This window comes from Caloenas nicobarica, chromosome 35 (genome assembly GCF_036013445.1).
Source record: "Caloenas nicobarica isolate bCalNic1 chromosome 35, bCalNic1.hap1, whole genome shotgun sequence".
Classification (NCBI taxonomy): domain Eukaryota; kingdom Metazoa; phylum Chordata; class Aves; order Columbiformes; family Columbidae; genus Caloenas; species Caloenas nicobarica.
In genome coordinates this window covers 783763-809469 of record NC_088279.1, presented here as the reverse complement: position 1 = coordinate 809469, position 25707 = coordinate 783763, and the positions used below count along the sequence as shown (strand labels likewise).

Below are 25707 nucleotides of genomic sequence, written 5' to 3'. Positions count from 1 at the left end.
GCGGGCTGGGTTTTTGGGCGGAAGCGTGCGTGCGTCTGGGCGGAAGCGGGCGTGCGTTTGGGCGGAAGTGGGCGGGGCGCGCTGTGTGGCGGGCGGTGCGATGGTGAGAGCGGGACGGGGTTGGAGTTTTTTGGGGTTAAATCGCGGGTTTTGGGGGTTTTTTGGGGTCCCCTGAGCCCCCCCCCGTGACCTGTCACCCCTCCCCTCCACCCCCAGCTGTTCTACTCGTTTTTCAAGTCGCTGGTGGGGAAGGACGTGGTGGTGGAGCTGAAGAACGACCTGAGGTGAGGGGGACGCGGGACCCCCGTAGGCCCCAAAATGGACCCACATGGACCCCCCATGGACCCCCCCTAGACCCCCCTAGACCCCCCCATGGACCCCCCCATGGACCCCCCCATGGACCCCCCCATGGACCCCCCCATGGACCCCCCATGGACCCCCCCATAGATGCCCATGGACCCCCCCATGGACCCCCCATAGACCCCCCCATGGACCCCCCCATAGACCCCCCACAGACCCCCCCATGGACCCCCCTATAGACCCAACATAGACCCCCCGTGGACCCCCCCAGAGACCCCCCAGAGACCCCCCATAAACCCCCCCATGGACCCCCATGGACCCCCCCCATGGACCCCCCCATAGATCCCCATAGACCCCCCCAGAGACCCCCCAGAGACCCCTCATAAACCCCCCCATAGACCCCCCATGGACCCCCCCATAGACCCCCATGGGCCCCCCAATGACCCCCCCATTTCTTTTGGCAGCATCTGTGGGACCCTCCACTCTGTGGATCAGGTGAGTTGGGGGGGTCTCTATGGGTCTGGGGGGGTCTCTATGGGTCTGGGGTGTATCTATGGGTCTGGAGGCGTCTCTATGGGTCTGAGGGAGTCTCTATAGGTCTCTATGGGTCTGGGGGGGTCTCTATGGGTCTGGGGGGGTCTCTGTGGGTCTCTGTGGGTCTCTATGGGTCTGAGGGGGTCTCTGTGGGTCTCTATGGGTCTGGGGGGGTTTCTATGGGTCTCTATGGGTCTCTGTGGGTCTCTATGGGTCTGGGGGTGTCCCTATGGGTTTCTATGGGTCTCTATGGGTCTGAGGGGGTCTCTGTGGGTCTCTATGGGTCTGGGGGGGTCTCTGTGGGTCTCTATGGGTCTGGGGGGGTCTCTGTGGGTCTCTATGGGTCTGAGGGGGTCTCTATGGCTCTCTATGGGTCCCTATGGGTCTGGGGGGGTCTCTATGGGTCTGGGGGGTCTCTGTGGGTCCGGGGGGGTCTAATCCTCCGCCCCCCCAGTACCTGAACATCAAACTGACCGACATCAGCGTGACCGACCCCGAGAAATATCCACACATGGTGGGGACCCCACCGGGGGCCTGGGGGTCTCCAGCCCCATGGGGGGGCCCTGGGGGTCTGGGGGGGATCCCAGGGGTCTCCTGTTTGCTTGGGGGGGGTCTCTATGGGTCTGGGAGGGTCTCTATGGGTCTGGGGATCTCTATGGGTCTCTGTGGGTCTGGGGGGTCTCTATGGGTCTCAGTGGGTCTGGGGGGCTCTCTATGGGTCTGGGGGGTCTCTATGGGTCTGGGGGGGTCTCTGTGGGTCTCTATGGGTCTCTATGGGTCTGGGGGGGTCCCTATGGGTCCCTATGGGTCTCTATGGGTCTGGGGGTATCTCTATAGGTCTCTGGGTCTCTATGGGTCTGAGGGGGTCCCTATGGGTCCCTATGGGTCTGTATGTGTCCCTATGGGTCCCTATGTGTCTCTATGGGCCTGGGGGGGTCTCTATGGGTCTCTATGGGTCTCTATGGGTCCCTATGTGTCTCTATGGGTCCCTATGGGTCTGGGGGGGTCCCTATGGGTCTGGAGGGGTCCCTATGGGTCCCTATGGGTCTCAGTGGGTCCCTATGGGTCTGTATGGGTCCCTATGTGTCTCTGTGTGTCTCTATGGGTCTGGAGGGGTCTCTATGGGTCTGGAGGGGTCTCTATGGGTCCCTATGTGTCTCTATGGGTCTCAGTGGGTCTCTATGGGTCTGGGGGGGTCCCTATGGGTCTGGAGGGGTCCCTATGGGTCTCTATGGGTCTGGAGGGGTCCCTATGGGTCCCTATGTGTCTCTATGGGTCTGGGAGGGTCCCTATGGGTCTGGAGGGGCCTCTATGGGTCCCTATGTGTCTCTATGGGTCTCAGTGGGTCTCTATGGGTCTGGGGGGGTCCCTGTGGGTCCCTATGGGTCTCTATGGGTCTGGAGGGGTCCCTATGGGTCCCTATGGGTCTCTATGGGTCTGGGAGGGTCCCTATGGGTCTGGAGGGGTCCCTATGGGTCCCTATGGTTCCCTATGGGTCTGGGAGGGTCCCTATGGGTCTCTATGGGTCTGGAGGGGTCTCTATGGGTCCCTATGTGTCTCTATGGGTCCCTGTGGGTCTGGGGGGGTCCCTATGGGTCTGTATGTGTCCCTATGGGTCTCTATGGGTCTGGAGGGGTCCCTATGGGTCCCTATGGGTCCCTATGGGTCTCTATGGGTCTGGGAGGGTCCCTATGGGTCTCTATGGGTCTCAGTGGGTCTCTATGGGTCTCAGTGGGTCCCTATGGGTCTCTATGGGTCTGGGGAGGTTTGACTGTCCAGGTTTGGCTGGTTTGGGCACATCCAGGGGGGTTTGGGGCTGGTTTGGGGCTCCCTGTGATGTTTTCGGGGTCCCCATGATATTTTTGGGGGGTCCCCAAGTGGGTTTTTGGGCTCCCCATGATATTTTTGGGCTCCCCATGATATTTCTGGGGTCCCCGAGTGGGTTTCTGGGGTCCCCGAGTGGATTTTTGGGCTCCCCATGATATTTTTGGGCTCCCCGCGTGGGTTTCTGGGGGGTGTCCGACGTCCGTCCGTCCGTCCGTCCCCCCCCCAGCTGTCCGTCCGCAACTGCTTCATCCGCGGCTCCGTCGTGCGCTACGTGCAGCTCCCGGCCGACGAGGTGGACACGCAGCTGCTGCAGGACGCCGCCCGCAAGGAGGCGCTGCAGCAAAAACAGTGACCCCCCCAAAAAAAAACGGGGACCCCCTCGGACCCCCCCCCAGCCCCCGAACCCCCAAAACCCCGAAAAAACGGCGCGAATCGGCCCCAAAATGACCGAAATGCGCCCGAAAATGACCCAAATTGGGACGTTGGGATGTGGGGCGGCGGGAGGCGCTGCGGCCAAAATAATGAACCCCCCCGAAAAATGGGGACCCCCCCCCCCCCAGCCCCTGAACCCCCAAAACCCACCGAAATCCGCCCAAAAATGACCGAAATGCGACCAAAAATGACCCAAATCCGCCCCAAACGGGGACGTTGGGATGTGGGGCGGCAGGAGGCGCTGCGGCCAAAATAATGAACCCCCCCAAAAAATGGGGACCCCCCCAGCCCCCTGAACCCCCAAAACCCACCGAAATCCGCCCCAAAATGACCGAAATAGGCCCCAAATGCACCCCCCGCCCCGGACGCCTGGGTCCCCTCCTGACCCCCCAATAAACCCGATGGATCTGCCCTGGTTGGGGGCGGCGCTGCGCCGGACGCCTGGGTCCTTTTTTTTTGGGGGGGGGGGCGTTGAGGTACGTGGGGGGGTCTTGGGTGTCTGGGTCCCCTCCCGAACTCCTGGGTCCCTCCAGAACTCCTGGGTCCCTCCCACACTTTTGGGTTCCCCCCCGCACTCCTGGGTCCCCCCCGAACTCCTGGGTCCCTCCCGAACTCCTGGGTCCCCCCCCGAACTCCTGGGTCCCCCCCCGGACTCCTGGGTCCCCTCCCGGACTCCTGGGTCCCCCCCCGAACTCCTGGGTCCCCCCCCGGACTCCTGGGTCCCCTCCCGAACTCCTGGGTCCCCCCCGAACTCCTGGGTCCCCCCCCGGACTCCTGGGTCCCCTCCCGAACTCCTGGGTCCCCTCCCGGACTCCTGGGTCCCTCCCGGACTCCTGGGTCCCCTCCCGGACTCCTGGGTCCCCCCCCGGACTCCTGGGTCCCCCCCCGAACTCCTGGGTCCCCTCCCGGACTCCTGGGTCCCCTCCCGAACTCCTGGGTCCCCTCCCGGACTCCTGGGTCCCCCCTCGGACTCCTGGGTCCCTCCCGAACTCCTGGGTCCCCTCCCGAACTCCTGGGTCCCCTCCCGAACTCCTGGGTCCCTCCCGAACTCCTGGGTCCCCCCCGGACTCCTGGGTCCCTCCCGGACTCCTGGGTCCCTCCCGAACTCCTGGGTCCCCCCCGGACTCCTGGGTCCCTCCCACACTTTTGGGTTCCCCCCCGCACTCCTGGGTCCCCCCCGCACTCCTGGGTCCCCTCCCGAACTCCTGGGTCCCTCCCGGACTCCTGGGTCCCCCCCGAACTCCTGGGTCCCTCCCCTCTTGGTTCCGCCCGCCGAGGGGGCGTGGCCAAGCGGCGGCGGGAACCGTCGCCATAGCGACGCGGTGTGGGCGGGGCCAGGCCGGCGCTTCCCGCCAGGCCCCGTCGCCTTGACAACGGCGCTCCGAGGACCCCCTCCCTCCCCAACCCGGCGGCGCGGGGCTGCCCGACGCGGCGCCTGCTCGCGGGTGGGCGGCGGCGGCGGCGCCACGGAGAGACGCGGCCGCGCGTGGCCGCGGCCACAACGTGGCGGGGGGTGCGCGGAGGAAAAGCAGCGGGGGGGTCGCGGTTTCGAACCGACCGCTCTCAGCTTCCATTCCAGCCCGATCAGGCGATCTCAGCGGGCAGCCCCGCGGTGGGATTGGAGAGGGGAGGAAGTAGGGGGGGGGTCCTGAGGCGGCGGGCGGAAGTGACGCCTGCGCAGCCACGCCCACTTCCTCCCGCGGCGGTCGCAGCGCTGGGCGGTGAGTGATGGCGGCGCGGCCCGGGCCCGGCTCTGCCATCCGCCGCGCATCGCGCTTCCCGCCGCCCATCGGCGCCCGGCGGCGGCCGATACCCCTTAACCGGGACCCCCCGCAGCTGCCGGGACCCTCCGCTCCCGCCGCGAGGCGCTGGGGGGGGCGCCCCCGGCCCCGCCGCCATTGTGGGCGCCAAGATGGCGCCGGGGGGGGGGTCCCGGGGGGGGGGGACGCGGGTTCGGGCAGGCGGGGGTTTGGCGGGAAGGGCGCGGATTGGCTGCGGCCGCAGGGGGTGGGGCCCGGACGCCTGGGTCCCGCGGGGGGGGTGGGGTTGGGGGGCGGATGGGGGTTCGCGGGGCTTTTTTTTGGGGGGGGGGGTGGGTCGGGATTTGGGGTCCCGGGTGTCGCGGGGGGGGCGCGTGTGCACACGTGTTGGGGGGTCCCAGGGGTGTCCGGGGCCGTTTAGGGGTCTCGTGTCGCTAAATATTGGGGTGTCCGGGTGGTTTTTGGGGTGATGGTGCCAGGCCACTTGGGTCCCTTTTGGGGCCTCGTGTCCCCAAATCTTGGAGTGTCCCTGGGTCCGTTTTGGGGTCTCATGTCCCCACATCTTGGGGTGTCCCAGGGGTCCCTGGGTCCCTTTTGGGGTGACGGGGGTGCCTGGATGCTTGCGTCCCTTTTGGGGTCTCATGTCCCCAAGTGTTGGGGTGTCCATGCCGCTTTTGGGGTGATGGGGGTGCCAGGACCCTTGGGTCCCTTTTGGGGTCTCATGTCCCCAAATCTTGGAGTGTCCCTGGGTCCGTTTTGGGGTCTCATGTCCCCACATCTTGGGGTGTCTGTGCCCCTTTTGGGGTGACGGGGGTGCCAGGACTTCAGGTCCCTTCCCTTTGTTCCATGTCTCCATTTTTGGGGTCCCTTTTGGAGTCTCATGTCCCCAGATGTTGGGGTGTCCCAGGGGTCCCTGGGTCCCTTTTGGGGTGACGGGGGTGCCTGGACGCTTGCGTCCCTTTTGGGGTCTCATGTCGCCGAATGTTGGGGTGTCCCAGGGGTCCCTGGGTCCCTTTTGGGGTCTCATGTCCCCAAATTTTGGGGTGTCCATGCCCCTTTTGGGGTGACGGAGGTGCCAGGATTTGGGGTCCCTTTTGGGGCCTCATGTCCCCAAATGTCGGGGTGTCCCTGGGGTCCCTGGGTTCCTTTTGGGGTCTCATGTCCCCAAATCTCACGGTGTCCCTGGGTCCCTTTTGGGGTCTCATGTCCCCAAATTTTGGGGTGTACCTGGGTCCCTTTTGGGGTGACGGAGGTCCAGGACACTTGGGTCCCTTTTGGGGTCTCATGTCCCCAAATTTTGGGGTGTCCCGGGGTCCCTGGGTCCCTTTTGGGGTCTCATGTCCCCAGATATCGGGGTGTCCCAGGGGTCCCTGGGTCCCTTTTGGGGTCTCATGTCCTCAAATCTCACGGTGTGCCTGGGTCCCTTTTGGGGTCTCATGTCCCCAAATTTTGGGGTGTCCAGGTCCCTTTTGGGGTGACGGGGGTGCCAGGACTCGGGTCCCTCCCCCTGTCCCAAGTCCCCATTTCCAGGGTCTCATGTCCCCAAATGTTGGGGTGTCCCAGGGGTGTCCGGGTCCCTTTTGGGGCCTCATGTCCCCAAATGTCAGGGTGTCCCTGGGGTCCCTGGGTCCCTTTTGGGGTCTCATGTCCCCAAATTTTGCGGTGTCCAGGTCCCTTTTGGGGTGACGGGGGTGCCAGGACTCGGGTCCCTCCCCCCGTCCCAAGTCCCCATTTCCAGGGTCTCTTCCCCCAAATGTCCCCAAATGTCCCCAAACGTCCCCAAATGTCCCCAGCCCCGTCAGGATGGCGGAGAACGACGTGGACAACGAGCTGCTGGACTATGAGGACGACGAGGTGGAGAACGCGGCCGGGGGGGACGGGGCCGAGGTGCCCCCCAAAAAGGACGTGAAGGGCTCGTACGTGTCCATCCACAGCTCCGGCTTCCGCGACTTCCTGCTCAAACCCGAGCTGCTCCGCGCCATCGTGGACTGCGGCTTCGAGCACCCCTCCGAAGGTGATGCGGGGACACGGCGGGGGACACCGGGGGACAGATATTTTTGGGGTGCTGACCCCCTCCCCGTGTCGCCCGCAGTGCAGCACGAGTGCATCCCGCAGGCCATCCTGGGCATGGACGTGCTGTGCCAGGCCAAGTCCGGTATGGGCAAAACGGCCGTTTTCGTGCTCGCCACGCTGCAGCAACTGGAACCAGTCACCGGGCAGGTCAGCGGGGACCCAGGCGTCCGGGGGGACCCAGGCGTCCGGGGGGACCCAGGAGTTCGGGGGGACACAGGCGTTCGGGGAGGGACCCAGGTGTCTGGGGAGGAGATTCAGGGCTCCGCAATAAGAATTGAGGGGACCCCAGAATTTGGGGATGGGGGGACCCAGGCGTCTGGGGGGACCCAGGCATCCGCGAGGGACCCAGGCGTCCAGGGGACCCAGGCATTCGGGAGGGACCCAGGCGTCCAGGGGACCCAGGCATTCGGGGAGGGACCCAGGTGTTCTGGGGGACCCAGGTGTCCGGGGAGGAGATTCAGGGCTCCACAATAAGAATTGAGGGGACCCCACAACTTGGGGACAGGGGAGATACAGGTGTGTGGGGAGACACAGGCGTCCGGGGGACCCAGGAGTCCGGGGGGACCCAGGCATTCGGGGGTCCCAGGTGTTCTGAGGGACCCAGGCGTCCAGGGAGGAGATTCAGGGCTCCACAATAAGAATTGGGGGGACCCCAGAATTTGGGGATGGGGGTACACAGGTGTCTGGAGGGACCCAGGCGTTTGGGGAGGGACCCAGGAGTCCAGGGGGACCCAGGAGTCCGGGGGACCCAGGTGTCCAGGGAGGAGATTCAGGGCTCTACAATAAGAATTGGGGGGACCCCAGAATTTGGGGATGGGGGAGACCCAGGCATCCAGGGAACCCAGGCATCCGGGAGGGACCCAGGCATTCGGGGGGGGACCCAGGTGTTCAGGGGGACCCAGGCATCTGGGGGACCCAGGTGTTCGGGGAGGGACCCAGGCGTCCGGGGTGAAGATCTAGGGCTCCACAGTAAGATCTGGGGGGGGACACGTGACTCCAAGAGATTTGAGGGGACCCCAGAATTTGGGGACAAGGGGGGACCCAGGTGTCTGGGAGGGGGACACTCAGAATTCTGGGGGGGTCACCCAGGGTTTAGGGGGGGGGGGTCACTCAGGGTTGGGTGGGGCTGTGGGGGTCTCACAGCGTTTGGGGGGGTCCTGGGGGTCCCACAGGGTTTGGGGGGGGGCCGCCAAGGTTTTGGGGTGTCACCCAGTGCTGTCCCCCTCACGTGTCACTGCTGGTGACACATGAGATGCGGGAGATGTTGTTCCAGATCAGGGCTTGGGGGGGGGGGGGTCCCTCAGGTTTTGGGGGGGTCCCCCAGGTTTGGGGGGGCCCTGGGGTGACCCCACTGTCCCCGCCACGTGAAGCGTCAGACGCTGGAGCTGCTGTTCCAGATCAGGGTTTTGGGAGGGGTCCCGCAGCTTTTGGGGGGTTCTGGGGGTTCCCCCAGGGTTTGGGGGGGGTCCCCCAGGTTTGGGGGGGCCCTGGGGTGACCCCACTGTCCCCGCCACGTGAAGCGTCAGACGCTGGAGCTGCTGTTCCAGATCAGGGTTTTGGGAGGGGTCCCGCAGCTTTTGGGGGGTTCTGGGGGTTCCCCCAGGGTTTGGGGGGGTCCCCCAGGTTTGGGGGGGCCCTGGGGTGACCCCACTGTCCCCCCGCAGGTGTCGGTGCTGGTGATGTGTCACACGCGGGAGCTGGCGTTCCAGATCAGCAAGGAGTACGAGCGTTTCTCCAAGTACATGCCCAGCGTTAAGGTGCGATTTTGGGGTACGGGGGGGTTTTGGGGGGGGGCCCAGTGTTGGGTGAGGGGTGCGAAGTCACCCTAAAACCCTGGGGGACCCCAAGGTTTCGGGGATGGAGATGAGTGAGGTAAAAGGGGGGGTGCAGGTTTTGGGGTGACCCTGTTGCCCCCCCCCCAGGTGTCAGTGTTTTTTGGGGGTCACTGCGCGGACTTAGGGGGAGTTCAGGATTTTGGGGTGACCCTGTTGCCCCCCCCAGGTGTCGGTGTTTTTTGGGGGTCACCGTGGGGGCTTGGGGGGTTCAGGATTTTGGGATGAGCCTGTTGTCCCCCCCAGGTGTCAGTGTTTTTTGGGGGTCACTGCGGGGGCTTGGGGGGGTTCAGGATTTTGGGGTCACCCTGTCGCCCCCCCAGGTGTCGGTGTTTTTTGGGGGGCTCAGGGGTCACTTTGGGGGTTCAAGGGGGTTCAGGATTTTGGGGTGACCCTGTTGTCCCCCCCAGGTGTCGGTGTTTTTTGGGGGTCACTGGGGGGTTCAGGATTTTGGGGTGACCCTGTTGCCCCCCCCCCAGGTGTCGGTATTTTTCGGGGGGCTCTCCATCAAGAAGGACGAGGAGGTGCTGAAGAAAAACTGTCCCCACGTGGTGGTGGGGACGCCCGGGCGGATCTTGGCCCTGGCGCGGAACAAGAGCCTCAACCTCAAGCACATCAAACACTTCATCCTGGACGAGTGCGACAAGATGCTCGAGCAGCTCGGTGGGTGCTGGACGGGGGTCCTGGGAGGGGTTTGGGGTGTCCTGGGGGGGGGGTTGGGGTGTTTGGGGGGGTTTTGGAGGGGTTTGCAGAGTTTAGTCATCAGTAGGGATCAGAGTGAACGGCACAGAGTGAGTTATAGGAGGGGGTTGGTGGTTCAGCCATCAGTAGGGACCAGAGTGAACGGCTTGTAGTGAGTGAGAGGAGCAGTTTGGGGGGCCAGGGAGCGGGTTTTGAGGGGACGGGGGTTATGGGGGGGTTAAAGGAGGTTTGGGAGGGGCTGGAGGGGATTTGGGTGCAGCCATCAGTAGGGACCAGAGTGAACAGTACAGAGTGAGTTATAGAATGCGGTGGGGAAGGGGTTGGGAGTGCGGCCGTCAGTAGGGACCAGAGTGAAGGGCACAGAGTGACTTATTAAAGGGTTTTAGGGGGCTGGGGAGGGGGATATGGGGGTTTTGGGGGGATCAAGGGGAGTTGGGGGGGGCTGGAGAAGATATGGGGGGCAGGGGAGGGGGTTTGCAGGGTGCAGCCATCAGTAGGGACCAGAGTGAATGGTACAGAGTGAGTTATAGGAGGGATTTGGGCGTTCAGCCATCAGTAGGGACCAGAGTGAACGGTACAGAGTGAGTCATAGGAGGGATTTGGCGTTCAGCCATCAGTAGGGACCAGAGTGAACGGTACAGAGTGAGTTATAGGAGGGGTTTGGGAGTTCAGCCATCAGTAGGGACCAGAGTGAACGGTACAGAGTGAGTTATAGGAGGGGTTTGGAGTTCAGCTGTCAGTAGGGACCAGAGCGAACGGCCTGTAGTGAGTGAGCAGCGGGGTTTGGGGGGGTTTTGTGGGGGCACCCAGGGGTCCAAGAGGAGATTTGGGGGGGACCACAGTCCCACGAACCCCCCCAACACCCTCCCCTGCCCCCCAATCCACTCTAGCCCCCCGTACCCCCCTGTTACCCCCCAGTCCCCTCAAAACCCCCTCCCCAGCCCCCTAAAACCCTCCTGTAACTCAATCCATGCTGTTTACTCTGGTCCCTACTGATGGCTGTACTCCCAAACCCCTCCTATAAGTCATTCTGTGTCGTTCACTCTGGTCCCTACTGATGGCTGCACCCTGCAAACCCCCTCCCCTGCCCCCCATATCTTCTCCAGCCCCCCTATAACTCTCCTTGATCCCCCCAAAACCCCCATATCCCCCTCCCCAGCCCTCTAAAACCCTTTTATAAGTCACTCTGTGCTGTTCACTCTGGTCCCTACTGATAGCTGAACTCCCAAACCTCTCCTATAACTCACTCTGTACCGTTCACTCTGGTCTCTACTGCTGTCTACACCTCCCCAAACCCCCTCCAGTCGCCCCAAAACCCCCTCTAGCCCCCCCATAATCCCCTGATCCCCCCCCATGACCCCCTCCCCAGCCTCCTAAACCTCCCCTCACTCACTACAGTCCGTTCACTCTGGTCCCTACTGATGGCTGAACTCCCAAACTCTTCCTATAACTCAATCTGTCCCGTTCACTCTGGTCCCTACTGATGGCTGAACTCCCAAACCCCTCCTGTAACTCACTCTGTACCGTTCACTCTGGTCCCTACTGATGTCTACACCCCCCAAACGCTCTCCACTCCCCCCAAAACCCCCTCCAACCCCTTCTAACCCCCCCTTGTGTCCCCCCCTCCCCAGACATGCGCCGGGACGTCCAGGAGATTTTCCGCATGACCCCGCACGAAAAAGCAGGTCATGATGTTCAGCGCCACGCTCAGCAAGGAAATCCGCCCCGTCTGCCGCAAATTCATGCAAGACGTAATTAACTAATTACCCCCTCCACCCCCCCAGCCCCCCCCCACCCCACCCCCTGCGGAAGAACATTCGGGTCCATCCCCCCCCCTCCAAAACACCCCGTTTTTTCCTCCTCCTCCTCGAAGAGCCCCCCCAAACCCCCACGCAAAGCAGTTTGGCTGCGATTATATTTTTTTTTTGGGGGTGTCCCCTGCTCCACGCCCCCCCCCTCGCCCCCCCCCCCACCCCGGGGTGTGTCCCCCCCCTCCCACTCCGAAACGCTGCGGCACACGGCGAGGAGACGGCGGGAGCCCCCCCGGATTCGGCGCTGGACGCGGCGCGGCCCCCCCAGGGCCTGGACCCCCCAGGAACCCCCCCAGGACCCCCCCCGGAGTCGGCGCCGAGCAGGAGATTTGGCAGTTGTTTTTTTTGGGGGGGAAAAAGGGGGAAAATGGGGGGACGGGACGGGGCAGGGGGGGGACGCACACGGTACCTCCCGTGGGGCCCTTGGGGGGGGGATATTGGGGTGCTGGGGGGAGGCAGGAGGGCATTTGGGGGTCCCAAGGGACATACTGGGGTCCCAAAGAATATACTGGGGTCCTGTATTGAGGCCCCAAGGGACATATTGGGGTCCCAAGGAAAATATTGGGGTCCCAGGGGCCGTATTGGGGTCCCAAGCAATATATTGGGGTCCCAGGGGCTGTATTGGGGTCCCAAGGGATATATTGGGGTCCCACAGGACATATTGGGGTCCCAGGGGCCGTATAGGGGTCCCAAGCGATATATCGGGGTTCATATTGGGGTCCCAGGGGCCGTATTGGGGTCCCAAGGAATATATTGGGGTCCCACAGGACATATTGGGGTCCCAGGGGCCGTATAGGGGTCCCAAGGGACATATTGGGGTCCCAAGGAATATATTGGGGTCCCAGGGGCCGTATTGGGGTCCCAAGGGATATATTGGGGTCCCACAGGACATATTGGGGTCCCAGGGGCCGTATAGGGGTCCCAAGGGATATATCGGGGTTCATATTGGGGTCCCAGGGGCCGTATTGGGGTCCCAAGGACATATTGGGGTCCCAAGGAATATATTGGGGTCCCAGGGGCCGTATTGGGGTCCTAAGGGATATATTGGGGTCCACAGGACATATTGGGGTCCCAGGGGCCGTATAGGGGTCCCAAGGGATATATCGGGGTTCATATTGGGGTCCCAGGGGCCGTATTGGGGTCCCAAGGGACATATTGGGGTCCCAAGGAATATATTGGGGTCCTAGAGGTTGTATTGGGGTCCCAAGGGATATATCGGGGTTCATATTGGGGTCCCAGGGGCCGTATTGGGGTCCCAAGGAATATATTGGGGTCCCAGGGGCCATATTGGGGTCCCAAGGGCCGTATTGGGGTCCCAAGGAATATATTGGGGTCCTAGAGGTTGTATTGGGGTCCCAAGGGATATATTGGGGTTCATAGTGGGGTCCCTGGGCACATTTTGGGGTCCCAGGGGCCATATTGGGGTCCCAAGGGATATATTGGGGTCCCAGGGGCCCTATTGGGGTCCCAGGGGCTGTTTTGGGGTCCCAAGAGGCATTTTGGGGTCCCTGGGAATATATTGGGGTTCATATTGGGGTCCCAGGGGCTGTTTTGGGGTCCCAAGAGGCATTTTGGGGTCCCTGGGTTCGTATTGGGGTCCCAGGGACCGTTTTGGGGTCCCAGGGGCCCTTTGGGGCGCAGGGGGATCCCCAAACCCATAGGAGGGTATTGAAGGCTATAGGGACCTTTTGGGCTCCCAGGGTCCATTTGGGGCCATATTGGGGCACAAGGACCCCCCCATTAAGTTTTGGGGTGCAGGAGACCCCCCCCATTAAATTTTGGGGTGCAGGGGGGGTCCCCAAATCCACATTGGGGTGCAGGTGTCTATAGGGACCCTATGGGGCACTTTTGGGCACCCAAGGTCCAAATTTGGGCCGTTTTGGGGCCATATTGGGGCGCAGAGACCCCCCCATTGAATTTGGGGGTGCAGGAGGGGACCGCCCATTCAGTTTTGGGGTGCAGGGGACCCCCCATTAAATTTTGGGGTGCAGGGGGGGGTCCCCAAACCCACATTGGGGTGCAGGTGTCTATAGGGACCCTATGGGGCACTTTTGGGCTCCCAAGGTCCAAATTTGGGCCATTTTGGGGCCATATTGGGGCACAGGGACCCCCCATTGAGTTTGGGGTGCAGGAGGGGACCGCCCATTCAGTTTTGGGGTGCAGGGGACCCCCATTAAATTTTGGGGTGCAGGGGGGTTCTCAAACCCCCATTGGCATGCAGGTGTCTATAGGGACCCTATGGGGCACTTTTGGCTCCCAAGGTCCAAATTTGGGCCATTTTGGGCTATTTTGGGGCCATATTGGGGGTGCAGGGACCGCCCATTGAGTTTTGGGGGTGCAGGGGAACCCTCCATTAAATTTTGGGGTGCAGGGGGGGTCCCCAAAACCACGTTGGGATGCAGGGAGCTCAAGGATGCTCGGGGGGGCACTTTTGGGTTCCCAAGGTCCAAATTTGGGCCATTTGAGGCCGTTTTGGGGCCATATTGGGGTGTAGGGACCCCCCCTTAGAGTTTTGGGGTGCAGGGGAGGACCCCCCCTTTAATTTTGGGGGTACGGGGGGGCTGAGCGCTGTCCCCCCCCCCCAGCCCATGGAGATCTTTGTGGACGACGAGACGAAGCTGACGCTGCATGGGCTGCAACATATTACGTGAAGCTGAAGGACAACGAGAAGAACCGCAAACTGTTCGACCTGCTCGACGTCCTGGAGTTCAACCAGGTAGAGGGGGGACCCCAAAAATCGGGGGGGGACCCCGAAAATCCGGGGTTTGGGAGGGGCAAAGGGGAAGGGAATAGGAGGGGAGGTCAATGGGGAAAAGGAGGTGGTTGGGGGATTGGGAATGGGTTTGGGGGTCCAGGGGGGCACCCCAATATCTGGGGGGACATGGGGGTCTGGGGGGACCCCAAAGTTGGTGGGGGGCCCTAAAATTAGGGGGGGACCCTGAAATTTGGGGGTTTGGGGGCAAAGGGGAGGGGAATAGGGGAGGTCAATGGAGAAAAAGGGATGGTTGGGGCACCTGGGAATGGATTTGGGGGTCTAGGGGGCCCCCAATATCTGGGGGGTTCTGGGGGGACATGGGGATCTGGCAGGGACCCAGGAGTTCGGGAGGGACCCAGGAATTCAGGGAAGACCCAGGAGTTTGGGAGGGACCCAGGAGTTCGGGGACACAGGGGTGCTGGTGTCTATGGGGGGGTCTTGGGTAGACCTGGCAGCCCGGGGGGACCCAGGAATTAAGGGGGGACCCAGGAGTTCTGGGGGTGCCCGAGGTGGCCGGGCGGATCGGGGGGGGCTCTCTAGGGCCTCCCCTCAATGTGGGGCTCCCCATACCCCCCGTTTTTGCCCCAAACAGGTGGTGATTTTCGTCAAGTCGGTGCAGCGCTGCATCGCGCTGGCGCAGCTGCTGGTGGAGCAGAACTTCCCGGCCATCGCCATCCACCGCGGGATGCCCCAGGAGGAGCGGTACGATACCGGGGGGCACGGGGGGGTCCCCAAACACCCCCTGCAACTCCAGGAACCCTCCTGACCCCCCCCAAAGCTTCCTGGCCCCCCCAAACCCCCTGATCCCCCCAAACACCATAAACCCCCTGACCCCCTTGCACCCCCATAACCCCCCCAAACCCCCCTGACCCTCCAATCCCCCATAACCCTCCTGCACCCCCAAACCCCCTGACCCCCATAACCCCCCAAACCCCCCTGCACCCCCATAACCCCTCCTAACCCCCCAAATCCCCCTGCACTCCTATAACCCCCCCAAACTCCCATAAACCCCCTGACCTCCCTGCACCCTCATAACTCCCCAAATCCCCCTGTACCCCCATAACCCCCCCAAATCCCCCTGCACCCCCAGGACTTCTCCTGACCCCCCATAACCCCCCCCAAACCCCCTGTACCCCCATAACACCCCCAAACCCCCCTGACCCCCCCCAAATCCCCTTAACACCCCCAAACCTCCCTGTAACCCCATAATCCCCCTGACCCCCATAACCCCCTGCCGCGGGGGGTCATGGGGGGCACCCTGGGGAGTTTTGGGGGGACTTTTGGGGGTTTGGGGGTTGGGAGAATGTTGCATTTAACTCTGAGAGCTGGGACATCTACCTGTACTTCGGCGGGTTCGGGGGATCACAGTGGGTTTTGGGGAGGTTTGGGGGTTCAGGGGGATTTGGGAGTGTCCCCCATAACCCCCCCGCCCCCCCTGCACCCCAATAACCCCTTGTCCCCCCAAAAAAGGCTCTCGCGGTACCAGCAATTCAAGGATTTCCAGCGGCGCATCCTGGTGGCCACGAACCTGTTTGGGCGCGGGATGGACATCGAGAGGGTGAACATCGCATTCAACTACGACATGCCCGAGGATTCCGACACCTACCTGCACCGGGTGGGGGTTTTGGGGGGTTTTGGGGTTTTGGGGGGGGATTTTCGGGGGGATTTAGGGGGTTTTGGGGGTTGGGGTAACATCATCTTGAAGGACAATGGGAGGGCTGGGACATCTACCTGCACTTGGGGAGGACGGGGGGATCCTGGGGGGTTTTGGGGGTTCACAGGGGTTTGGGGGGACATAGGGGGTCTGGGAGGTTTTGGGGGGCACCCTGGGGGGGGGTTTTGGGGGGATTTAGGGGATTTTGGGGCTTGGGGTAACATCATCTTGAAGGACAATGGGAGGGCTGGGACATCTACCTGCACTTCGGGGGACGTAATGGGGTCCTGGGAGATTTGGGGGGATCCCTGGAGCTTTGGGGGTTCCAGGGGAGCTTTGGGGGTTCCAGGGGGGTTTTGGGGTGTCCATTGTAGTTTGGGGGTGTCCCCTGACCCCCGTTTTTCCCCGCCCAGGTTGCCCGCGCGGGGCGTTTCGGCACCAAGGGCTTGGCCATCACGTTCGTGTCGGACGAGAACGACGCCAAGATCCTCAACGACGTGCAGGATCGGTTCGAGGTCAACATCAGCGAACTGCCCGACGAGATCGACATCTCCTCCTACAGTGAGCGGGGGACACGGGGGGGGCTTGGGGGGGTCACAGGGCGGGTTTTGGGGAGATTTTGGGGGGTTTTGGGGTCAGGAAATGGGGTTTGGGGGCAGCAGCTATGAGCTGATTGCTGAGGTAGATGTTGCCTCCTGTAGGAATATGGGGAGATTTGGGGCGGTCCTTGGCGTCTGAGGGGATTTTAGGGGGTCCTGGGGGGGTCATAGGAGCCCTGGGGGGATTTTAGGGGGTCCTGGGGGGGTCACTGGGGGATTTTTGGGGAGTTTTGGAGTCAGAAAATGGGGGTTTGGGGCAAAAGCGATGATTGCTGGGGTAGATGTTGCCTCCTATAGGAATATGGGGAGATCTGGGGGGTCACAGGGGTCTGCGGGGATTTTAGGGGGTCCTGGGGGGGTCATAGGAGCCCTGGGGGGATTTTAGGGGGTCCTGGGGGGGGAGGCGGGGGGGTCATTGGGGTTTTTTGGGGGATTTTGGGGGGTTTGGGGGTCAGGAAATGGGGTTTGGGGTCAGCAGCGATGATTGCTGAGGTAGATGTTGCCTCCCGTAGGAATATGGGGAGATTTGGGGGGTCTTTGGGGTCTGAGGGGATTTTAGGGGGTCGTGGGGGGGTCATAGGGGTCCAGGGGGGATTTAGGGGGTTCGCAGGGGTCCTGGGGGGGTCACTGGGTGATTTTTGGGGTCAGAAAATGGGGGTTTGGGGGTAGCAGCGATGAGCTGACTGGTGAGGTAGATGTTGCCTCCTATAGGAATATGGGGAGATTTGGGGGGGTCCTTGGGGTCTGAGGGGATTTTAGGGGGTCCTGGGGGGGTCATAGGAGCCCTGGAGGGATTTTAGGAGGTCCTGGGGGGGGTCACCGGGCTATTTTGGGGGGGATTTGGGGGGTTTGGGGGTCAGAAAATGGGGGTTGGGGGATGCAGACAGCGGCTCCTACGGGGAAGGGGGGGGAATTGGGGGGTCACAAGGGGGTCTCAGGGTATTTGGGGAGAATTGGGGTCCCCTGACCCCCCCTTTTCCCCCCCCCCCAGTCGAGCAGACCCGATAAGGGCCCCCCCGGGCCCCCCCGCTTCCCGCCTTCCCCCCTCCCCGGGGGTTTTGTAGAAAAAAAGCCAGAAAAAGACAAAAAAAAGAAGAAAAGAAGAAGGAGAAACTTCGACCCGCCCGCGGTGCTGGGGGGGGCGGGTCCGGGCCCCCCCGAACCCCCCGGGGCCCCCCCCGAACCCCCCGGCTGTACAATTTCTGGTGTTTTTGGTAAAATAAAGTTGCCTGACCCGGCCGTGACCTTGGGCTGCCCGGGGGCGGGGTCTGAGGGGGGCGGGGCCAAAGGGGGCGCGGCTTAACGCGATTGGGCGGGTTCGGGGAGGGGCGTGGTTAAGCGGGCGCGATTGGGCGAGTTCGCGGAGGGTGCGTGGCTAGGGGAGGGGCGTGGTAAAGGGGCGCGGCTTAATGCGATTGGGCGGGTTCGCGGAGGGGGCGTGGTTAAGGGACGGGGCGTAGTTAAAGGGGCGCGGCTTAACGCGATTGGGCGGTTCGCGGAGGGGGCGTGGTTAAAGGGGCGCGGCTTAACGCGATTGGGCGAGTTCGCGGGATGGGCGTGGGCCAGCCCCCCGCCGCTATAAAAGGCGCCGCCGGAAGCGCGTCGGGTCTTTTCCCGCCGGGCCCCGGGGTGAGTGAGGCGGCTCGGACGCCTGGGTCCCTTGTTGTGGGGGGCGAAGGGGGCGTTCCCCGGACGCCTGGGTCCCCCGGACGCCTGGGTCCCTGTTCCCCACCCCGGGGGGGTGTCGCGGTGATGACGCCATAAGACTAGAGTCTCCGACCCCCCCCTGAGGACAATACAGGCCTGAGCGACGCCCCCCCCACCCCCGAACGCCTGGGTCCCTCCCCGAACGCCTGGGTCCCTCCCCCAATTCCTGCGTCCCCCCCGAACTCCTGGGTCCCGTTCCCGAACTCCTGCGTCCCCCCGAACTCCTGGGTCCCCTCCCCCGAACTCCTGGGTCCCCCCCCCGAACTCCTGGGTCCCCTCCCCGAACTCCTGGGTCCCCTCCCCGAACTCCTGGGTCCCCCCCCCGAACTCCTGGGTCCCCCCCGAACTCCTGGGTCCCTTCTGCCCTCACTCCCCCGCCATGTGTGTGTCGCAGGTGGCGGCGACCGACGGGTCCGGGACGTCCCTGGGTGAGACCCCCCGTGTCCGTGTGTCCCCCCGTGTCCGTGTGTCGCCCCGTGTCCGTGTGTCCCCGGTGGCGGCGGCGATGAGGAACCGGCTCATCGAGCGGCTGAACCCCCATGAGGACCCTCGCAGCGCCCTGAGCCGCCGCCACCCCCGGGGACCCCCGGGACCCCCAACGATCCCCCCGATCCCCCCTGTCCCCCCTTCCTGTGTCCTTGGGGACCCCCTTGTCCCATCTTGGGACCCCCATCCCTGTTCCCCCCTCCCCTGCTCTTGGGGCCCCCCCCCAAAACCCCAGGATCCCCCTGATCCCCATTCTGGGGACCCCCCCAAGTCCTATGGGGACCCCATAACCGAGACCCCCTTGTCCCCATTTTGGGGACCCCCATAACCGAGACCCCCTTGTCCCCATCTTGGGGACCCCCATAACCAAGACCCCCATGTCCCCATTTTGGGGACCCCCCCATAACCGACAGACCCCCATGTCCCCATTTTGGGGACCCCCATAACCAAGACCCCTTGTCCCCATCTTGGGAACCCCCATAACCGAGAGACCCCCATGTCCCCATTTTGGGACCCCCATAACCCAGAGACCCCCTTGTCCCCATTTTGGGGACCCCCCCATAACCGACAGACCCCCATGTCCCCATTTTTGGGGACCCCCATAACCCAGAGACCCCCATGTCCCCATTTTGGGGACCCCATAACTGACAGACCCCCATGTCCCCATTTTGGGGACCCCATAACTGAGACCCCCTTGTCCCCATTTTGGGGACCCCCCCATATCCCCCTCCATGGGGGGGTCACCTGGGTCCCCCAAACCCTTTTGTCCCCCCCCACTGACGCCGTTTTTCTTTTCCAGCCCCGGACGAGGCCTCGGAACTGACGTCACCGAGGGCAGAGGGGGCGATTTTGGGTGAAATAAAAGCCATTTGGGGTCCGGACGCGGCCGTTGTGCTTTAACGCGCCGCCATGGGGGGGTGTTATTGTAGGGTCGCCTTAAAGAGGGGGGGGGTTGGTATGGGTCCCTCCCCCATCTTAAGAGGACCCAGGCGTCCGGGCGCGGCCCCTTCCCCGTCCCGGGCGGACCCAGGAGTTCGGGTGGAAATGGGGGGACCCAGGAGTTCTGGGGGGGTACGTGGGGGGTTGGGGGACCCAGGAATCCGGAGAGCCTCAGGAGTTCTGGAGGGGACCCAGGAGTTCGGGAGGGACCCAGGAGTCCGGGGGGAGCCAGGAGTTCAGGGAGGGACCCAGGAGTTCAGGGAGGGACCCAGGAGTTCGGGAGGGACCCAGAAGTTCAGGGGGGACCCAGGAGTTCAGGGAGGGACCCAGGAGTTCAGGGAGGGACCCAGGAGTTCGGGAGGGACCCAGGAGTTCAGGGGAGGGACCCAGGAGTTCGGGGGATACTTGGGGGTGGAGGGTTTGGGGGACCCAGGAGTTCTGGGGGACCCAGGAGTTCGGGAAAGGACCCGGAGTTTGGGGCCTGAGGGGGACCCAGGAGTTCGGGGGGTACTTGGGTGTGGGGTGTTCGTGGACCCAGGAGTTCGGGAGGGACCCAGGAGTTCGGGAGGGGATCCAGGAGTTCAGGGGGGACCAGGAGTTCGGGAGGGACCCAGGAGTTCGGGGGGGACCCAGGAGTTCGGGAGGGGACCCAGGAGTTCGGGGTTCGGGGGGGGGGGCGCTGTGGGCGGGGCTGAACCCGGGGAGGGGGCGGGGCCGAGCGGCTACTCCTCCCTGGCGGCCCCGCCCCCCGGGCCAACGGAAGCCCCGCCCCCTGCTCTACGTCATCTACGAGAAGGGGCGGAGCCTGTCGACCGAGAGCGTCTCATTGGCCACCGTCAGCATCCGCGGGGAGTCCTGACCACGCCCACCCGCGCCGGGGGGCGGGGCTTCAATAAAGGGGGGCGGCTCAGCCCGGACGCCTGGGTCCCTTTTTGGGGGGGGGGGGAGGAGTCCCGGACGCCTGGGTCCCTTTTTTTGGGGGGGGGGGGTGGTCCCGGACACCTGGGTCCTCCCCGGACGCCTGGGTCCCTTTTGTGGGGGGGGGTCCCGGACACCTGGGTCCCTTTTTTGGGGACCCCCCTGGGAGGGGGGGGACCCCCCCAAACCCGCCCCCCCCCCCCCCGCCTGAGCCCCCCCCGGGGGACTGGGGAGGCCCCGCCCACACGCGGGTTTTTTTCCCGCAAAACCCGCGGATTTCGGGTGGCCCAGCGGCGCGGGGGGCGGGGCCGGCGGGTCCTGCCCTCACCAAACATGGCGGCGCCGGCGGGTCCTGCCCTCACCAAAGATGGCGGCGCCGGCCTCGCACGGAAATGGCGGGACGCGGCGGGGGGGGGGCGGCGGCCGCTGCAAAATGGCGGCGGGGCCGCTGTGCGCATGCGCCGGCGCGCAAAGCCCCCGCCTCACCCCGCCCGAACTGGGCTGTCTTCAGCGAGCGCCTGATCCGCTCGCCGCCTTCCCCGCGGCGCCAGCGGACGCCGGTGCCACCGGGGACGCACCGGGAGGCTCCGGAACCCGCGGGGGGCGCGTACGTGTCGTTAGCGCCACCCGCCAGGGGCGCGGCCGGCGGCGGTTTGGGGGGGTTTCGTTCAGGCGCGCGGCGGGCAGCCCACGGCGGCCGGGGTCCTTCGGGCGGCGAGCGCAGCGGCCTGAGGAGCCGCAGCCCCCGCGGAGCCCGCGCAGGTCTGGGGCAAAAACGGGGAAAAACGGGCAAAACCGGGCAAAACCGGGCAAAACCGGCCAACCGGGAGCACCGGGATTTGTCCCCCAGGCCGCCATGGCGGAGCCGCCGCTCGACGTGCTGGTGAAGACGTTGGACTCGCAGACCCGGAGCTTCCAGGTGGAGCCTGAGGTGGGTTTGGCCGATTTCCCCCGATTTCGCCCCAAATCTCGCTCCGCGAGTTCGAATCCCGCTTCCCCCCGTTCCCCCAGTGCTCCCAGTTGGCCCGTTTTCCCCCGTTTTCCCCCCAGATCTTGGTCCGCGAGTTCAAATCCCAGTTTGCCCATTTTCCCCCATTTTTCCCCCAGATCTCGCTCCACAAGTTCAAATCTCAGCTCCCCCAGTGCTCCCAGTTTACCCATTTTCCCCCGTTTTCGCCCCAAATCCCGCTCCGTGAGTTCAAATCCCAGTTCCCCCAGTGCTCCCAGTTCTCCCAGTTCTCCCAGTTTGCCCATTTTCCCCCATTTTCCCCCCAAATCTCACTCCAGGAATTCAAATCCCAGTGTCCCCAGTTCCCCCAGTGCTCCCGGTGTTCCCATTTTGCCCATTTTCCCCCATTTTTCCCCCAGATCTCGCTCCACGAGTTCAAATCCCAGTTCCCCCAGTGCTCCCAGTTTGCCCATTTTCCCCTGTTTTTCCCCCAGATCTCGCTCCACAAGTTCGAATCCCAGTGCTCCCAGTTCCCCCAGTGCTCCCAGTTTGCCCATTTTCCCCCTTTTTTCCCCCAGATCTCGCTCTGCAAGTTCGAATCCCAGTGCTCCCAGTTCCCCCAGTGCTCCCAGTTCTCCCAGTTTGCCCATTTTCCCCCGTTTTTCCCCCAGATCTCGCTCTGCAAGTTCGAATCCCAGTGCTCCCAGTTCCCCCAGTGCTCCCAGTTTGCCCATTTTCCCCCGTTTTTCCCCCAGATCTTGCTCCGCAAGTTCAAATCCCAGTGCTCCCAGTTCCCCCAGTGCTCCCAGTTCTCCCAGTTTGCCCATTTCCCCCCGTTTTTCCCCCAGATCTCGCTCCGCAAGTTCGAATCCCAGTTCCCCCAGTTCCCCCAGTGCTCCCAATTTGCCCATTTTCCCCCGTTTTTCCCCCAGATCTCGCTCCGCAAGTTCGAATCCCAGTGCTCCCAGTTCCCCCAGTGCTCCCAGTTCTCCCAGTTTGCCCATTTTCCCCCGTTTTTCCCCAGATCTCGGTGCGCGAGTTCAAGTCCCGCATCGCCCCGGCTGTGAACATCCCCCCCCAGCAGCAGCGCCTCATCTACCAGGGCCGGGTCCTGCAGGACGAGCGGAGCCTCCGCGATTACGGTCCGGGGGGGTTTGGGGGGTCGGGGGGGTTTTGGGGGGTCGGGGGGGGGTTTGGGGGGGTCTGGGAGGGGTCAAAAGGGTCTTTGGGTGGGGGTCTGGGGGGGGTTTGGGGGTTTTGGGGGGTTTGCTGAGTGGAGCCATCAGTAGGGACCAGAGTGAACGGAGTGGAAGGAGCTGCTGGGGGGGCGGGGTTTGTTCTGGGGGGGGGTGTTATGGGGGGGGTTGTTCTGGGGGGGTCTGGGGTTTGTTGGGTTTGTTATGGGGGGCTGGGGGGGTCTGGGGTTTGTTTTGGGGGGGGGGTTTGTTCTGGGGGGTTTGGGGGTTTGTTCTGGGGGGGGTTGTTCTGGGGGGGGTTGTTATGGGGGGTTGTTCTGGGGGGGTCTGGGGGTTTGTTGGGTTTGTTATGGGGGGCTGGGGGGGTCTGGGGTTTGTTATTGGGGGGGGGTTTGTTATCGGGGGGTTGTTATGGGGGGGTTTGTTATGGGGAGGTCTGGGGTTTGTTATTGGGGGGGTTTGTTATGGGGGGGTTTTATGGGGGGGTCTGGGGCTTGTTTGGGGGGGTTTGTTTTGGGGGGGTCTGGGTTAGTTATGGGGGGCTGGGGAGGTCTGGGGTTTGTTATTGGGGGGGGGTTGTTATTGGGGGGGTTTGGGGGTTTGTTCTGGGGGGGTTGTTGTGGGGGGGTTGGGGTTTGTTTTGGGGGGGTTTGTTTTGGGGGGTTTGTTCCGGGGGGGGTGTGTTCCGGGGGGGTCTGTTCCGGGATGTGGGGGTTTAGGGGTGACCCCCCCGTTTTGCAGACGTGGGGGGCAAAGTGATTCACCTGGTGGAACGAGCCCCCCCCGGCCCCTCCCCCACCCCCCCCCCGGCGGCGGCGGCGGAGCCGGAGGGGGAGGGGCGGGCGGGGGCGGCCCCCCCCAGCCCCGCAACCCCAACAGCTACGTCATGGTGGGCACCTTCAACCTGCCGGTGAGGAACGGGAGAAACGGGCAAAAACGGGGAAAAATGGGGGAAACGGGGGGAAATGGGGGGACCTTCAACCTGCCGGGGAGGAACGGGAGAAACGGGGAAAAATGGGGAAAAATGGGGCAAAATGGGGAAACGGGGGGAAATGGGGGGGACCTTCAACCTGCCGGGGAGGAACGGGGAGAAACGGGGAAAAATGGGGAAAAATGGGGCAAAAATGGGGGAAACGGGGGGACATTCAACCTGCCGGTGAGGAACGGGGAGAACGGGGAGAAACGGGCAAAAACGGGGGAAAAATGGGGCAAAAATGGGGGAAATGGGGGGGACCTTCAACCTGCCGGTGAGGAACGGGAGAAACGGGGAAAAATGGGGGAAATGGGGGGAAATGGGGGGGACCTTCAACCTGCCGGTGAGGAACGGGGAGAACGAGGAGAAACGGGCAAAAATGGGGAAAAATGGGGGAAACGGGGGGAAATGGTGGGCACCTTCAACCTGCCGGTGAGGAACGGGAGAAACGGGGAAAAACGGGCAAAAATGGGGAAAAATGGGGGAAACGGGGGGAAATGGTGGGCACCTTCAACCTGCCGGTGAGGAATGGGGAAAACGGGCAAAAATGGGGAAAAATGGGGCAAAAATGGGGGAAACGGGGGGAAATGGGGGGACCTTCAACCTGCCGGTGAGGAACGGGGAGAAACGGGGAAAAATGGGGAAAAATGGGGCAAAAATGGGGGAAACGGGGGGAAACGGGGGGACATTCAACCTGCCGGTGAGGAACGGGGAGAAATGGGGAAAAATGGGGCAAAAATGGGGGAAACGGGGGGAAATGGGGGGACCTTCAACCTGCCGGTGAGGAACGGGGAGAACGGGGAGAAACGGGCAAAAACGGGGGAAAAATGGGGCAAAAATGGGGGAAATGGGGGGGACCTTCAACCTGCCGGTGAGGAACGGGAGAAACGGGGAAAAATAGGGGAAATGGGGGAAATGGGGGGGACCTTCAACCTGCCGGTGAGGAACGGGGAGAACGAGGAGAAACGGGCAAAAATGGGGAAAAATGGGGGAAACGGGGGACCTTCAACCTGCCGGGGAGGAACGCGGAGAATGGGCAAAAACGGGGAAAAATGGGGCAAAAATGGGGGAAACGGGGGGAAATGGGGGGGACCTTCAACCTGCCGGTGAGGAACGGGGAGAACGGGGAAAAACGGGCAAAAATGGGGAAAAATGGGGCAAAAATGGGGGAAACGGGGGGGACCTTCAACCTGCCGGGGAGGAACGGGAAGAACGGGCAAAAACGGGGAAAAATGGGGAAACGGGAAAAAACGGGGGGGACCGTCAACCTGCCGGGGAGAAACGGGGAGAACGGGCAAAAATGGGCGAAAATGGGGGAAACGGGGGGGACCCTCAACCTGCCGGGGAGAAATGGGCAAAACCGGGGAAAAATGGGGAAAAATGGGGGAAACGGGGCACCTTCAACCTGCCGGTGAGGAACGGGGAGAACGGGCAAAAATGGGGGAAAAATGGGGGAAACGGGGGGGATCTTCAACCTGCTGGTGAGAAATGGGGTGGAAAATGGCAAAAATGAGGGGGAAATGGGGCAAAAATGGGGAAAAATGGGGAGAAATGGGGTTCAAAGCGGAGCCGGGGGGGGTTCCCGGGTGGGCGTTTTGGGCGAAACGCCCGTTTTTGGCTGGTTTTGCCGGTTTCCCCCCCCCAGATCGACGGCTCCTCGGTCGACGTTCACATCAACATGGACCAGGCGCCCGCGCAGGTGGGGCCGGGGGGGTTTGGGGGGGGGGGTTTGAGGTTTTTGGGGGGGGTTGGGGGTTTGGGGGGGTCCCTGTGACCCCCCCTTGACCCCTGCCCCCCCCTGCCCCCCCCAGAACGAACCGCGGCTGCGGCTGCTGGTGGCCCAGCAGGTGCTGCGGGACCTGCAGGCGGTTTTGGGGCGTCTGGAGGTGAGTGTGACCCCCCCCCCAAAACATAGACCCCCCCAGACCCCCCCCGGGGGGTGCGACCCCCCCAAAAGTGAAAACGGGGGGAAAAACGACCCCCAAACCCCCCAAACCCGGCCCCTCCGCGGCAGAAAAGTGACACCCCCGATGCAAAAATTCACCCCAAAAACCACCCCGGGGGAAAATTGACCCCCCAAAAAACCCCCGGGGGGGAAAAGTGGCCCCCCCGGACCCCAAAATTGCCCCCCAGACCCCAAAATTGCCCCCCAGACCCACAGGTTGATCCTTCAGAGCCCAAAATTGCTGCCCCGAAGACCCAAATGGGGGGTGAATGGGGCCCCCCGGACCCAAAATCGACCCCCCTGATCCAAAAACTG

General features: G+C 63.4%; 3 protein-coding genes across 3 annotated transcripts in view; all 3 read left to right on the top strand.

The window, feature by feature from the left end:
• The first annotated feature begins 73 nt into the window (after positions 1-73).
• Positions 74-3531, top strand: LSM2 (LSM2 homolog, U6 small nuclear RNA and mRNA degradation associated). The gene is made up of 5 exons (XM_065654844.1): positions 74-103; positions 217-284; positions 765-795; positions 1289-1348; positions 2888-3531. The coding sequence occupies exons 1-5, from the start codon at positions 101-103 to the stop codon at positions 3011-3013; spliced, it is 288 nt and encodes a 95-aa protein (XP_065510916.1). The 5' UTR covers positions 74-100; the 3' UTR covers positions 3014-3531.
• A 1234-nt stretch (positions 3532-4765) lies between these two features.
• LOC136000818 (spliceosome RNA helicase DDX39B-like) lies at positions 4766-17519 on the top strand. Its single transcript, XM_065654806.1, is given in 13 exon segments — positions 4766-4814; positions 6647-6867; positions 6946-7073; positions 8591-8683; positions 9238-9421; positions 11092-11138; positions 11140-11211; positions 13857-13908; positions 13911-13987; positions 14619-14728; positions 15497-15641; positions 16094-16241; positions 17271-17519. Coding segments are annotated over 12 exon segments (1284 nt in total). The 5' UTR covers positions 4766-4814; positions 6647-6656; the 3' UTR covers positions 17288-17519.
• Positions 17520-21028: 3509 nt separating this feature from the next.
• SKIC2 (SKI2 subunit of superkiller complex) overlaps positions 21029-25707 on the top strand; it is a 27522-nt gene continuing 22843 nt past the window's right edge. The window contains 7 exon segments of the mRNA XM_065654729.1: positions 21029-21091; positions 21180-21260; positions 22303-22420; positions 23216-23259; positions 23262-23384; positions 25093-25146; positions 25259-25333. Of these exon segments, the coding sequence (XP_065510801.1) occupies positions 21186-21260; positions 22303-22420; positions 23216-23259; positions 23262-23384; positions 25093-25146; positions 25259-25333 (489 nt within the window). The 5' untranslated portion in view covers positions 21029-21091; positions 21180-21185.